Genomic DNA, 14,526 nt, shown 5'->3' on the forward strand with positions numbered 1-14,526 from the left:
AATGCATTATCTTTGCATGGACATTTCCTGATATGTTGCTTCTGTGTTCTGCACCCAGCTGTCAAGTCTGAAACAAATAAAATAGGATTCCCCCTTTCCCCCAGCTCTTTGCGAAAGGAACAGCCACAGGTCACGAATGTGAGTCATTCGATATGATTGGTTAGCTGGATTCCTGATTGGGGTTTTGCCTGCTGATGTATTTCCCAGTTGCCTTCACGTTTGAATGTGCTGGAAACCAATTCCTGGGTGGAATAAATATTAGCGAGACAAGGTGGGGAAGGTAAGATCATTTATTGCTCCAACTGCCGTCGGTGACAGACACATGCTGTCCCGTTTACACAGAGCTTGTCTTCAGATCTGGGTGAGAAGAGCGCTGTGCGGAAAACTTTCTCTCTCTCTCTCTCTCTCATCAACAGAAGTGGGGCCAATAAGAGATATTGCCTCACCCACCTTGTCGCTCTAATATCTGGGGCCCAACGGGGCTGCAACAACATGGAATAAACATTGGATTTGATGCGTCAATCACCTGGCTGACTGGTACGACCTTTAACCAGAGCTGGACTAGATTAATGATCTACTTCCTGCAGTAACCCAGTGGAGTGATCTCTGATGCATTGGGAGGGAAGATGCTGCACCAGCGATTGGGCAAGGACCGTGGGCCAGCCCCTGGCTTTGGAGGTGCATTGGCAGGGCTTCTCCCAGCACCACTTGCTGCAGGGCCCTTCCCTGGAGTGGGGCAGGGCAGGGCAGGGGGAATTCTGGAGCAGGAACTGAAGTGAACCAAGAGGTTGCACGGGGGGGAAGCGAGCAATGAGCCGCTGGACTCGAGCGTGTGTGGGCTGCCCAGCCCAAGAGCTGAGCCTGGAGTGCCCTGGACCTGAGGAGGGCTTGGCAGAGACTCTCCCGCAGGTCCAACAGCCGCTCTGGTGCTCCCGGGGACCCCCAGCTGGTGCCTCCCTGCCCCGATGCCCATCCCCGGAGGATGGGGATTTGCTAGGGCAGGTGCTGGTTCCCTCTGCCCACGAGCGGTGCTGCCTGTCCAGGTGAGGCGGGGGGGCGCTGGGAGCCCCCTGGCCCCATGGGGTGCAGCAGCAGGATGGGGGCCGAGGTCTCAGAGGTGGAGGAGGGCTGGGCTTTCCCATGGCTGCGGCTCCTGTGCAGCCCAGCCGGGCCCGCTCTGCCGCAACAGAAGGGAAATTGACCGAGTCTTCAGGCTGGCTGCGCCCCACTTGCTTCCTTCCCTCTATTGTCTCCCACGATCCCCTGTGTTCCTTGGCTTCCCCTCCTCCCTCTGTCCCTGCTCCCTGCAGGAGCCTGTATCCTCTGGTGGATATTCCCCCACATCCCTGCCCTGGAGGATTGTTTCCCATGGCACATAGTTTTAGCCACGAGATTGCCCTCAGGTCTATGGCTTCACTGCAGGCTCAGGAAAAGGAGCCAGAAAGGAGCATGAGTCCTTATTTCAAGCATATGCTGTGACTTGAAAACGAAACAAAACAATGGGGTTCGGGGCTGGTGTCCAGAGGCATTGCATCACGCAATGGGGACTTGGTAGTACTTCTCTCTCTGGCAGTGGAGAGACCAGTACGGTGTATTCAGTCTGGGCACCGCGGTATGTGAATGATGTTGATCCAACAGAAAGAATATGAAGAGGCGCAACCAAAATGATTTGGAGGCAGGAATCGTCCTAAGTAAAGAACTAAGTATGCATCCAGCTAGGATGTGTTTGTGCTGTGCCTAGAACACAAGGGCCCTGAGTCTGATTGACACACCTGAATGCTACAGTACTATAATTATAGGAAAAGAATAACAGCAAAAACTATGGTCTAACTTCTTTGTCAACATAGTTTATTTAACAAAACAGTATTGAGTGCACAGACTTCTGACATGTTCAAAATGCATGCAAATTAGGGAAGCAAACTCAGTTAATTTGAATTGCATAAGAAAGAGAAAAGGGATATGAGCCCAGGTCTTGATATATGTTAACCTACATTAAGAATCTTACTCTTAAATGGGTTTTCCCTTCACAAACTGACCCCTCTCCACCTTAAAAATCAAACCAAAGCACGAGACTGTGCCAATCTAAAGCACATCTGATTGCTATGATATTAAGTTGGAGGGAAGACAGCATCCTGAAAATCTATGGGCCAGATTCTGATCTAAGTAACACCAGTATCAATCCAAAGTAACTCCTCTAGCTTCAGCGGAACTCAGCTCAGAATTGGGCCCTAAGACCTAAGCACCCTCTCCTACACTGGACTATGGCGACAATGTAACTTTGAAATTCAGAGCTTCATAGTCTGTTGAATCTGTGTCTGCTCTCCCCAGTCTAGTTAAACGTCCTCTAGTTTCAGCCGCATTTCCTGTGCTGCTTGCTGTACAAGCATCATAAGGAACCTTACTGCTGTGCATTTTAGGATCTTACCAATGTGCATTAAATATGACTGGAAAGGCTGTCACCATTTAAACACGCTCACTCTTTCACGATCTTATGAAACGGTAGCACATGAGGAACTGATTTCCTGCTCCCATCTCCATTAATGCTTCTGGATACAGAACTATGAGCAAAACACCGTTTGTAATGAAAGTCACCAAATGGTATTTGGTGAAATAAACCGACCACACCAGAACCAATAGACACATGAGTCATTTCACATAAACGCAGAGATTATATTCACAAAAGAAATACAATGCTAAGACCATCAAATGTAAATGAAAACAATCCTTGACAGTTTTTAGACACAATGGAAGACACTAAACTCCAGGATGTTGTGGCCTCTATTTAAAAATCAGACTGAAATACATTTTCCAGTAACTCTGTTCCCACATCTCCCAAATATATCAGAAGAGCTACAAATCAACAGCCCAGGCGCCCAAGTGGCAGAATGCCTTTAGACATGCAAATTCTGTACTTAATGAGGTCAAGGTCATTGTTGTGACATGTGCCTTTGACTGCTGTACAGCTAGTACCAACAGAAGCCTAAGTTAAAGCAGGGGTTAACCCATGTGATAGTGGTATTACAGTGTACCTATTGAGCTGATGATTTTCTATTAACATCTTTCATAATGGAAGAGTTAGCATGGACTCGGCAGTACAGTGGTGAGTTCCACCTAGATACACCTAGAACATTCAGCAGCATGGGGGTGTTCCACCTAGATACACCTAGAACATCCAGCAGCACGGGGGTGTTCTGCCTAGATACACCTAGAACATTCAGCAGCATGGGGGTGTTCCGCCTAGATACACCTAGAACATTCAGCAGCATGGGGTGTTCCGCCTAGATACACCTAGAACATTCAGCAGCATGAGGGTGTTCCACCTAGATTCACCTAGAACATCCAGCAGCACGGGGGTGTTCCACCTAGATACACCTAGAACATTCAGCAGCATGGGGGTGTTCCGCCTAGATACACCTAGAACATTCAGCAGCATGGGGGTGTTCCACCTAGATGCACATAGAACATTCAGCAGCACGAGGGGTGTTCTACCTAGAACATTCAACAGTATGAGGGGTGTTCCATCTAGATACACCCAGAACATTCAACAGCATGGTGGGGGGTGGGGTGTTCCACCTAGATACACCCAGCACATTCAGCAGCATAACGGGCACATTCTAACTAGATACATCTGATACATTCAGCAGCACAGCAGGTGTGTTCTACCTAGATATACCAAGCACATTCAACAGCTGTGCTCCACCTAGATATTTCCAGAATTCTCAGCAGCTTAACAGGTACATTCTGCCTGGATGTGTCTCGTACATTCAGTGGCACGACAGGTGCATCACACCCGGATGTACCTGGCATCGCCAGCAGCAGGCAAGCACTGCTGACAAACGGTCTAGCATAAGTGATCTTTGCTGTGTAGAAGAAGCATAATGGAAAACATTGTGCTACTTTGATTGCTTCAGTGAAAAGGCGTGTGTTGTGTGTGGTTGATTTAAAAGGCTATGGTTGGCATTAAGGAAAAATGACCCTAACTTCATCACTGCAGATTCCTGCGGTTGTCACATCTCCCCCGAGCATCTGTGGAACTGGTGTTTGTCCCGGGGAAGAGCTGTTCCTATGAAAGCCACCCCATGAGTGGGCATTTCCTCTGTACCCACGGACACAGATCAGTGCAGCCAACAAAGGTAGCATGCAGAGGTCACTTTCGACAGCAAGCCAGGCAAAGTAGAGTTCACTGCAATGAACCACTCACTCAAGGCCCAGAGTATGGCCCTTTGCAGTTTCAGAACAGTCTCTCCCAGATGTGGACAAAAGTTTTCTTTCTGAGAGTGCTCATTTGAGAGAGAATGCCTCGCTCTAAAATCCTAATTGTGCCAAGTCTCTACCTGCAGGGGCCACCTACCCTACAGAAGCCGTATCAATATATCATGGCAGTGACCTGCAAAATCGGCATAAAACTCCTAACAGAGTGTTTTACATTTTTAAGACAACAGATTCAGATAAAGCAAGTTGGGATTGCTTTAAGCTACTAGGTGTCTGATATATTTTCCCTCCGATCATAAAGACTGGAGACTTTAAATACCTGTCCCAAAGCTCATATTCACTGTGGTTATAATCACGGTAAGGATCAATCCTTTGAGGATTTTAGTCCGTGCTGCATATATCACAATGCACAGGGGCATGTGTAGACCCCCCAATGATGCATGCTATACATTCTGCCACTCTGTTAGTGCATAGCAGAAGAAATTGGCTTGTGTCTGAGACGGCATGATCTGGGCCATCCATAGGAGTAGCATACAAAGGGCTAATTTGGTCTTCCACTGAAAAATCAAGACTATATCAGTGCCTTTTCTCTTGCACGAGCAGGAAGATGGCCACAAATGGCTGTTCTTGAACAGGCAAAACCATGTATCTCCTGTCGTACAAGGTACACGCAAGACTGACTTCCATTGGAAACAAACGTAGCATGGCTCATTCTGGCCTGGTCAGAGGGAGGCTTACCTGGGACAGTTACTGTCTAGGCACCATGAGACTCCCGGTTACAGTCTTGTCTGCGGTAATGTGCAGATTGTGCATGTAACACTCCTGTATTGAGTGTGTTCGTGCCTCCCTCTAGTGGCAGGCTTAGCAGCCCGCTACTTCCAGAGGAAAGAATTCTTTTTCAGTGTGCGTGGCAGAGGCCTGTGTTTTGTCTTGGGTTCAGTCCTCACGGATGACTATGGTGGCTGTACGTGAACACGGCCCTGGTACGTTACACACTGGGTCCAGTCACTGTTGCATGCTGATTGTGTATGTCAACTCTAGCCCCTGCTACTATGTGACAGACACATCAGATGCCCTATTGAACAAATGTTATTTATAGCTCCAGTTACCTACAACTCTGCCTAGAAGACACACACACAAACACACACACACACTACACATTTCATCTGATAGCCACACAATGGATTTTTTTTTAAACAGTGAAGATGTATATAGTCTGATTCCATCCTGGGGCACTATCATTCAATAGCCTCCTCTGCCCCAGCTCAGTGCTGCATTCCAAGGGAAATCTTTTACTTACTCCTTATGGTTTTGAGAGACAAACTAGACCTGCATATCACATGAGCACAGGTGATCAGAAGCTGAAGCTGCTGTTATCGCAGGGGGTCTGTTTAGTAATGTCCGAAAGGCTCATGATGTGGCTGGGGGTCTGGTATTTCTGTGCTGCTGCTGGACCTTGTGGGGAGGTCACTGAGCGGCATTATGTGCAGTCTTGGAACTCTAAGGGAAGGATTTTCAAAGCAACCCAGAGATCCAGCTCCCATTCACTCATGTCTAATGGGACCTGCTCACTCAAATCTCTCTCTAAGGCGTCAGGGTCACTGGTTTACTGCAGCAGGTCTGTAACCAGATACGACACTTAGGTTCCAAACCCCCAGTGCAAGTATTTGTCGGGGTGGGGTGGGGCAGGGGAGGGGAATCTATTCTTCACTGGGCTACCACCCAGTTCACTGAGCGATCATCAGCCCATACTTTGAACACAAGAGGCTCCTTTTCTTCTCCCGTTCTGCTAGGAAACTCCTCAGCTTGGCGGTGGAGAAAGTGACTACCACTTGCTGTCTGCCATCCAATCCCGTCTCCTGGAGCCATGGAGCCTGAAGGCATTCCTCTACCGATGGCCTCCCCCTAGGATAGGAAGAGAGCTAGAGCGTCAACAAGAGTCTGGATCAGAGGGAGACACGCAGTGAGAGGAAGTTAGGTAGCTGGCTAGAGAGAGAGAGAGAAGAGAGCAGTAACTGGGCCCTGCACAGGTTTGCAGGCTGGAAAGCAAACATCCTCTTACCAGGGATTTGCGCACAGCGTGCTTTGAAGAAATGTCACGGCCCCCCCGGACAGACCCGCGTAGCATCTGGTAAGTTTCACCTTCCCTTTCTTGGTGATTCTCAGAAAGTCACAGGCTACATCAGAACTGAGGGGGTAGTCGGCACTCAGCCTAACACAAAAAAGGAGGGTAAATCGACACGCGAGGGGAAAGGCCTCTTTGTAAATGCAACTGACTGTTCCCAGTTCCTTGCTGAGCACTCCTGGGAAGTGCTGGGCCAGTGCGAGGAAGCAGACCCCACCTGTGCTGTGAAGCATTGTATGGGAAGAGGAAATGGAAGACGAGATGATTTATTGGAGGAAGGGTTCATTAGAATGCTTTGTTTGCCTTTTTACTTCCTGTAGTTTTAATGTGCTCGTGCTGGCTGAGTTTTATTGGAGAGCCGAGCCATGCACGAAAGGTGGGTGTGGGTTGATTCTGTGTTGCAACATGGCCCCTTGACACCAATCCTGCTGTGCAAAGAGCCTATAAAGGCAGCCCATCGGGGAGTACTCCTTTCACCTCAGACAGTGTGGAGCCAGCATAGACAGCTTTAAACCACTCTATTTCACAACCCTCGGTTCTGGGTGTGTGGCCAGGGAGGAGGGACGTGGCTGGAATGCCACTGTACTCTGGCTATTCTGAGCTGATGCAGTAGGCCCTTAGTGCATCTCTGCTGGTGGATCTCCTTTGAAACTCTAGTGGATTTAAAGCTGCCTTCCACTGATGCAATCCACAATTACAGAAATGCAGGACTGGAAGGGACCTCCATAGGTCATCTAGTTCAGCCCCTGAACTGAGGCATGACCAAGTATTATCTAGACCATCCCTGAGAGGTGTTTGTCTAACCTGTTCTTCAAAACCTCCAATAATGGAAATTCCACAATGTCCCTGGGTAATTTGTTCTGGTGCTTAACCACTCTGACAGTTAGCAAGTTTTTTCCTGATGTAAGCAGTGTCAGGATGAGCTCCACCCTGACATCTGGTGGTGAGGTGTGGCAAGGTTACACTAATGTGCAACCTAAATCTCCCTTGCTGCAATTTAACCCATTACTTCTTGTCCTATCCTCTGTGGTTCAGGGGAACAATTTATCACCCTTCTTTTTATAGCAATCTTTTAAGTACTTGAAGACTGTTATGTCTTCACTCAGTCTTCTCTTCTACAGACTAAACAAACCCATTTTTTTCAATCTTTTCTAGACCATTAATCATTTTTGTTGCTCTCCTCTGAACTTTCTCCAATTTGTCCACATCCTTCCTGAAGAATTGGACAGAATACTTCAGATTATGCCTTATCAGTGCTGAGTAAAGGAGAAGAATTACTTCTCATGTCTTGCTTACAACACTCCTGCTAATACATAGCCCTGGTCTACACTAGGACTTTAGGTCGAATTTAGCAGCGTTAAATCGATGTAAACCTGCACCTGTCCACACGATGAAGCCCTTTTTTGACTTAAAGGGCTCTTAAAATCGATTTCCTTACTCCAACCCTGACAAGTGGATTAGCACTTAAATCGGCCTTGCTGGGTCGAATTTGGGGTACTGTGGACACAATTCGACGGTATTGGCCTCCGGGAGCTATCCCAGAGTGCTCCATTGTGACCGCTCTGGACAGCACTCTCAACTCAGATGCACTGGCCAGGTAGACAGGAAAAGAACCACGAACTTTTGAATCTCATTTCCGGAGACCCACTGGGAATTGTGGGATAGCTACCCACAGTGCAACACTCCGGAAGTCGACGCTTGCCTCGGTACGGTGGAAGCACTCTGCCGAGTTAATGCACTTAGAGCATTTTCTGTGCGGACACACACACTCGAATATATAAAAACGATTTCTAAAAAAACAACTTCTATAAATTCGACCTAATTTCGTAGTATACACATACCCATAGAATCACAGAAATGTAGGGCTGGAAGGGACCTTGAGAAGTCATCGAGTCCAGCACCCAGCACTGAGGCAGGGCCAAGAAAACCTAGACCATCCCTGATGGATGTTTGTCCAACTTGTTTTTAAAAACTTCCAAGATCTCCTGATTAAGCCACTGTGGTGTTTTACCATAATCCCTATCTCTCCTACACTTTGGGGTAGTTTGTTCTTGTCCCCTTAATGTCTCTTTAAAAAACTGCTAGCTCTCCTGAACTCTTTCCCCTTTTATTTGCTTCCCACAGGATCTTAACTACCAATTCTCTGAGTTTGCTAAAGTTTACCTTCTTGAAATCCATTATCTTTAGTCTGCTGTTTTCCTTCCTATCATTCCTTAGAATCATGAGCTCTGTCATGTCATGATCACTTTCACCCAAGCTGCCTTCCACTTTCAAATTCTCATCCAGTTCCTCCTTGTTCGTCAGAATCAAATCTAGGACAGCCTCTCCCCTAGTAGCTTTTTTCACCTTCTGCAATAAACAGTTGTCTCCAATGCATTCCAAGAATTTGCTGGATAATCTGTGCCCTGCTGTGTTATTTTCCCAACAGATGTCTGAGTAGCTGAAGTCTCCCATCACCACCGAGTCCTGCGCTTTGGACGATTTTGTTAGTTGTTTAAAAAAAGCCTCATCCAGCTCTTCTTCCCTGGTTAGTTGGTCTGTAGTAGACCCCGACCATAACATCACCCTTTGTTTTTACCCCTTTTATCCTTATCCAGAGTCTTTCAACAGGTCTGCCTCCCTCTTCTATCTCAACCTCAGTGCAAACATACACATCTTTGATATACAAGGCAACTCCTCCTCCCTTTTTTCCTGTCTGTCCTTCCTGAACAAGCTGTATCCTTCTATACCGATATTCCAGTCGTGTGAATGATCCCACCACTTTTCTGTGATGCCAATTGTGTCGTCATTGTGATTATTCACTTGTACCTCTAGTTCTTTGCAAGGCAACAACTTACATGATGAAAGCGGTGATGCCGACAGCCCAGATGTCAGTCTGCGGGAGGGCTCCTTGCTCTGACAGCAGTTCTGGAGCTACAAAGGCACAGCAGTATGAGTTGAGTTTCCTTACAAGATGGAACATTTATTCTAGCAGAAAAGCTCAGTGTGATAGTTTTAATCTTTGCTATGCTCCCAAGAGTCGAGGAAGAGAAGGTCTGTTACAGAGGACAGGTTGATGCATGACACCCCATGAATATCCTGAGTCATTTAAGAAGCCAAACAAATGGAGACCTACAAACACATCTTCAAAAAGCTTTGTCTTTACTAGGTATATATTGCAAATCTAGTGCTGTGTTCATTGCTTTTGCCCATGCAGTGACTGCATGATGAGACATTGTGCTTCACAAGGGTTGTCTCACATTTTAAATCAACCAATGTGATATTTATGAGTTACAGTCACTGAGTCAATGGAACGAGCAAGCTGGGAAGGCTGCTGTTTCCACTCAGTTCTAGCCACTGCACCAGCCAACCGCAGGCCAGGGCTAGCACACAGGCAGACTCAAAACCTTCTGAATTCCAGCATCATCCAGACCAGGAAATTCACGGTGAATTCTGGACACTGCAGAAACATCCAGTTCTATAACCTCCATTATAGCACAAGTGGGAATAATTTAAGAGAATTGAGGCCGACCTCAATTTCCTGTTAGCTGGCAACCAACGGGAGCATCTGCCAGGCAATGAATGGGAGCATCTACAAACACATCTATGAAGTGTCGCTCCCACCATTGTCCCAGTTTGACCTTCCATCTAGCAGGGGCCCGAGGCCATGCTGACGTAGCACTGACATACCGTACTCACCCATGGTTTCTACGTAGTCAATGCACCTATCCATGGTAATGACTCTGTCTGGCATGTAGAACTGCGCGTTGCCAAAGTCCAGGAGTTTAAGCAGGTTGGGTTCTGTAATTATCATGTTTTCAGACCTCAGATCCAAGTGCAGGATGTGGTGTGCGTGGAGGAACTCAACTGCACTGAGGATCTGCCATAGATAGTCTCTGACCTCCACCTCTGAATAGGATGTCCTGATAAAGGAAACAGTAAAAATCATAACTGTCCTTCCTGTGTATTTTAATGGCCTGTTCCTGTTCCACTGAAGTCAATAGGAAAATTCCCATTAAGTCCTAATAGGATCAGCACTTTTCATCAGCTTCAGATACTTCACAGTCATTAATAATTAACCCTCATGAAGCTCCACTGGGGGAAGGTAAGTAAATATTGTTATGCCTGTATTACAGATGGACACCTGAGGCTGAGAAATTAAGTGACTGGGCTGCAGAGGGCGTCAGTGGCAGAGTGGGACCAGAATGCAGCTCCTGTGGTTAGATCATGGGCTTAGCCTTCCCTTCTTACTCATTAGATGTCATCTGATCAGTTTTCAGCCATTAGGGGGAGGCTGAAGGAGAAATGGGAATAGGTGGAAAGGCTGCCTGAACCACACACAATCACCATGCCATCTATTGTACATTTACACCTTAAAGGTAGGATTTACACTCGGCCAGAACGAGCAGCCTCTTTATGGCCACTCGAGAGCTGGGATTTAACGAGAGACTGTGGGAATCAAGGCAGCGAACAGACGCATTCAAATAATTGATGCCCTTCATCTCTGGTGGTGCTCCATAGGTACTGGTTTTGTGGCTGATCCACGGAAGCCGAAGATCCAAACAAGTCTCAGGGGAGTAAAGGAGATGTATCACAAGTGTAGTACGAGATTAGACTGGGGGAAAACCTGGTGGAAGAAGATGCTCCAGAATGAAGAGGTGGGCAAAAATCCACAATACAGATGCTTCACTAGCTACACCAGCCTCAAAGAAAGCAGGTACAGTGGGATGTGTACCTTTCAGCCAAACAATGGAGTAGCTCTGGCCCCACGCACAATTCCAGGATCAGCACTAGGTGCCGTGGGCTCACGTAGGCTCCTTGCAGCTGGACTATATTTGTGTGATGAAGCTTCCTCAGGACTTGATATTCCTGGAGCACAGCCTGCTTGTCTTCTTGCCGGTAGGGGATAATTTTGGCTGCCTGCGCATTTCCGCTTAATTTTTCCCTGCACTGTTTGACGATGCTGAAACGCCCCCTGGAGCAACAAAAGCACAGGGGCAAGTTAAACTTCTCCTGCTGCTCTTGGAACAAGGTAGCCTGAGCCAGGTTCTGCCCTACCTTAGGATCAACAGCATCCTACTGCTTGTTTTGCATCCAGACCCTGGAGTGAAAACTATGATCATGCTGGGCTGGCATGAGAGACCGTAAGTCTGCACTTCCTTAAAGTGAAAGTGTATGGCTACTTTTAATGGCAGCAGCAAAAGCCTGACCTCTAGTGCCTGTGAATAATATCCGCCATGCATAGGTGTAATGATGGGTATGTTTACATGTTATGTTTGGAGCTGGGGGTGTGAAGGAGCTAGCATGCTAAAAATAGTAGTGTCTTCGGAGTATCACAAGCAGTGTCAGCATGGGCTAGCCGTGCCGAGTACAAACCTGCCTGAACTCCATGGGGACGTACTCAGCATGGCTGGCCCATGCTGCTGCTCATGGCTGCCCTACTATTCTAGCGTGTCAGCTCGATGACAGCTAGCACCAATCCGTCTCAGTGAACTGGGACTCGTCCTCGAGCTCACAAGCGTAAAGGTAGCCTAAGAGAGAATCCTTTACCAGCCCAGAGGATAGCTGGGCTGTACATTATTGGGCTTCTTAGCAAGAATCCAGTGTTTAGACCCCACATTCTGATTCAGTGTCTTTTACCTTTTAGGACACTGGCTAATTCCCAGATGTGAAATTCCTTGGGGATGGGCTAGTTCCTAAGTGTTGGAGGGGGGCCTCTACAAGGTGATGGAGACTCTTGCCCGGAGTGAGTCCTGAGTGGCCCCATCTTCTCCTCCGTCCCACCTCTTGGAAAGCCCCTCTCCTCTGCCACAGTGTGGGATACAGTAAGGACAACGAAATTCTGGGGGCCTATGGATCTGTTACAGTTGATGTCTGGCTATTGGATTTGAATTGCTATGAACCCCAGGCGCTCAATGGCAAGCTTTATCTACCTGGAAGGAGTGGGATCTGCCCTGGTTGGTGAGTACGTGTATGGAGTTAGTGAGAGACCTACACATGTCCATTTGAGCAGGGTCTGGCTCAGGATTCATTTAATGATGGCAATATCAAGTCAGACAAGAGGAGGGCAACCAAGCAATGCCCAGTATCCTGTGCTACTGGAGATGTTTTCATTAAAACAAAGTGGTAAATGGGCAGGTAACAGGTGGGTGGCCGGTAGGTTTATAAAAGTGACATTTCTGAGTTTTAGGGTCCAAACTGAAGCATTTTCCCCTGAACATTTGAGTGTTTTAACTGGGGGTTTCTGGCCTTTATACCTTTTGATCTCTGTCTGGAAGGCGTAGCTTTGCTGGGTTGGAAAAGGCTCTGCTGGTGCCATTATTTCACTCTCACCCTCTGTAGCAGCTGGGAACGTCTGCTTTGCAGATTGAAACGCTAGAGGGAAAGAGAGACATGGATGTATAAGAGAAAACAACACTAAGTTCAGTTCAAATCCTTGCTTTGTCATCCCTGGGTATCTTCTTGTCAATAGAGATGAAGACAGGCAGCTACCGTATTTCAGACGTCAGCAGGCACATTTGTGAAATGTCTCACAATAGAGGCACCAAATCACATTCTAGTGCAACGGTTCTCAAACTGTGGGTTGGGTCTAGGTTGGGCTTGCTGGAGCCCAGGGCTGAAACTGAAGCCCTGAGCCCCACCACCCAAGGACGAAGCCTGAGGGTTTCAGCCCTGCATGTTGGGACTCAGGTTACAGGCCCCCCACTTGGGACTGAAGCTCTTGGACTTCAGTTTTGTCCCCCCTCCACCGCCCGGGTCAGTGGGGCTGGGGTGGGCTCAGGCTTTGGTCCCCACTCCTGGGGTAGTGTAGTAATTTTTATGGTCAGAAGGGGGTCGCGGAACAATGAAGTTTGAGAACCCCTGTTGTAGTGCAAAGAAACACCTTCAGGATTGAACACAGGGTTACTGACACTGGAGCTGGAGGTATAATTTCCAGCTCGGGTGGACATTCACAGGTTAGCTCTGAACAAGCCAGCGCACTAAATCAGCAATGTAGCTGCCATGACACAAGCCACCCCAAGTATGTACCTAGGTCTCTGACAGGATTGCACTCAGGGCAGCCAGCTCGTCATACCGCTCATGGGCCTGCAGCTACACTTCTATGTTTAGCGTGCTAGCTCAATCAGAGCTAGCATGGGTAGGTCTACCTGAGCTGGAAATTCTACCTCCGGCCCCAGTGTAGACATGTCCCATTACGAGTTTCCTCTGGACTAGCCTATGACATAGACAGGTTAGAGGACCAGTGGATCTAATGGAAGAACTTGCTGCTCTGTCTCACTGCAAATGGCAAGCAATTAGTCTATATTAGCCTAGGCCACTGGTTCTCAACCTGCCACCTGGTCACAGCCCTCAATGAGATGGCAAGACATTGCCTGTGGACCGGTAACCTGCTTCTACTCCATGTTTCGTTTTATCAGCTGAAGCAGAATTTCTGCAGTCACTTGCCATTGGTTCTTCCTGCATATTCCTCTGGAATAGGAGCACCGTATGAAACATGATGGCACCTCCTTGGAAGCACTGTGTGTACTGGCATAAAGAAATTTGGATCATGGCTCAGGAGAGATTGTGAGATCACAGTATAAAAACGGTTGAGAATTCCTGGCCTAAGGCAAGCATATAGGGCGAGGGTTGGTAAATTACATTGAGATGGGCAAGGCTATTTCTCTGGTGTAGTGGAATCCTTTCAATTGTCCTGGTGATGTCAAGCAATTATGACGTGATTGGAATAACAGAGACTTGGTGGGATAACTCACATGACTGGAGTACTGTCATGGATGGTTATAAACTGTTCAGGAAGGACAGGCAGGGCAGAAAAGGTGGGTGAGTAGCACTGTATGTAAGGGAGCAGTATGACTGCTCAGAGCTCTGGTACGAAACTGCAGAAAAACCTGTGTCTCTGGATTAAGTTTAGAAGTGTGAGCAACAAGAGTGATGTACTGGTGGGAGTCTGCTATAGACCACTGGACCAGGGGGATGAGGTGGATGAGGCTTTCTTCCGGCAGCTCGCAGAAGCTACTTGATTGCACGCCCTGGTTCTCATGGGTGACTTTAATTTTCCTGATATCTGCTGGGAGAGCAATACAGCGGTGCACAGACAATCCAGGAAGTTTTTGGAAAGCGTAGGGGACAATTTCCTGGCGCAAGTGCTAGAGGAGCCAACTAGGGGGGGGAACTTTTCTTGACCTGTTGCTCACAAACCGGGAAGAATT

General features: G+C 47.7%; 1 protein-coding gene across 1 annotated transcript in view; it reads right to left on the reverse strand.

The window, feature by feature from the left end:
- Positions 1-1,871: 1,871 nt before the first annotated feature.
- OBSCN (obscurin, cytoskeletal calmodulin and titin-interacting RhoGEF) overlaps positions 1,872-14,526 on the reverse strand; it is a 291,841-nt gene continuing 279,186 nt past the window's right edge. The window contains exons 100-105 of the mRNA XM_078851342.1: positions 12,574-12,691; positions 11,052-11,291; positions 10,016-10,239; positions 9,175-9,250; positions 6,275-6,424; positions 1,872-6,117 (exon numbers count right to left, since the gene is read on the reverse strand). Of these exons, the coding sequence (XP_078707468.1) occupies positions 5,940-6,117; positions 6,275-6,424; positions 9,175-9,250; positions 10,016-10,239; positions 11,052-11,291; positions 12,574-12,691 (986 nt within the window). The 3' untranslated portion in view covers positions 1,872-5,939. The remainder of the gene's footprint in view (positions 6,118-6,274; positions 6,425-9,174; positions 9,251-10,015; positions 10,240-11,051; positions 11,292-12,573; positions 12,692-14,526) is intronic.

The sequence above is a fragment of the Lepidochelys kempii genome, chromosome 2 (assembly GCF_965140285.1).
Source record: "Lepidochelys kempii isolate rLepKem1 chromosome 2, rLepKem1.hap1, whole genome shotgun sequence".
NCBI classification, from domain to species: Eukaryota; Metazoa; Chordata; order Testudines; family Cheloniidae; genus Lepidochelys; species Lepidochelys kempii.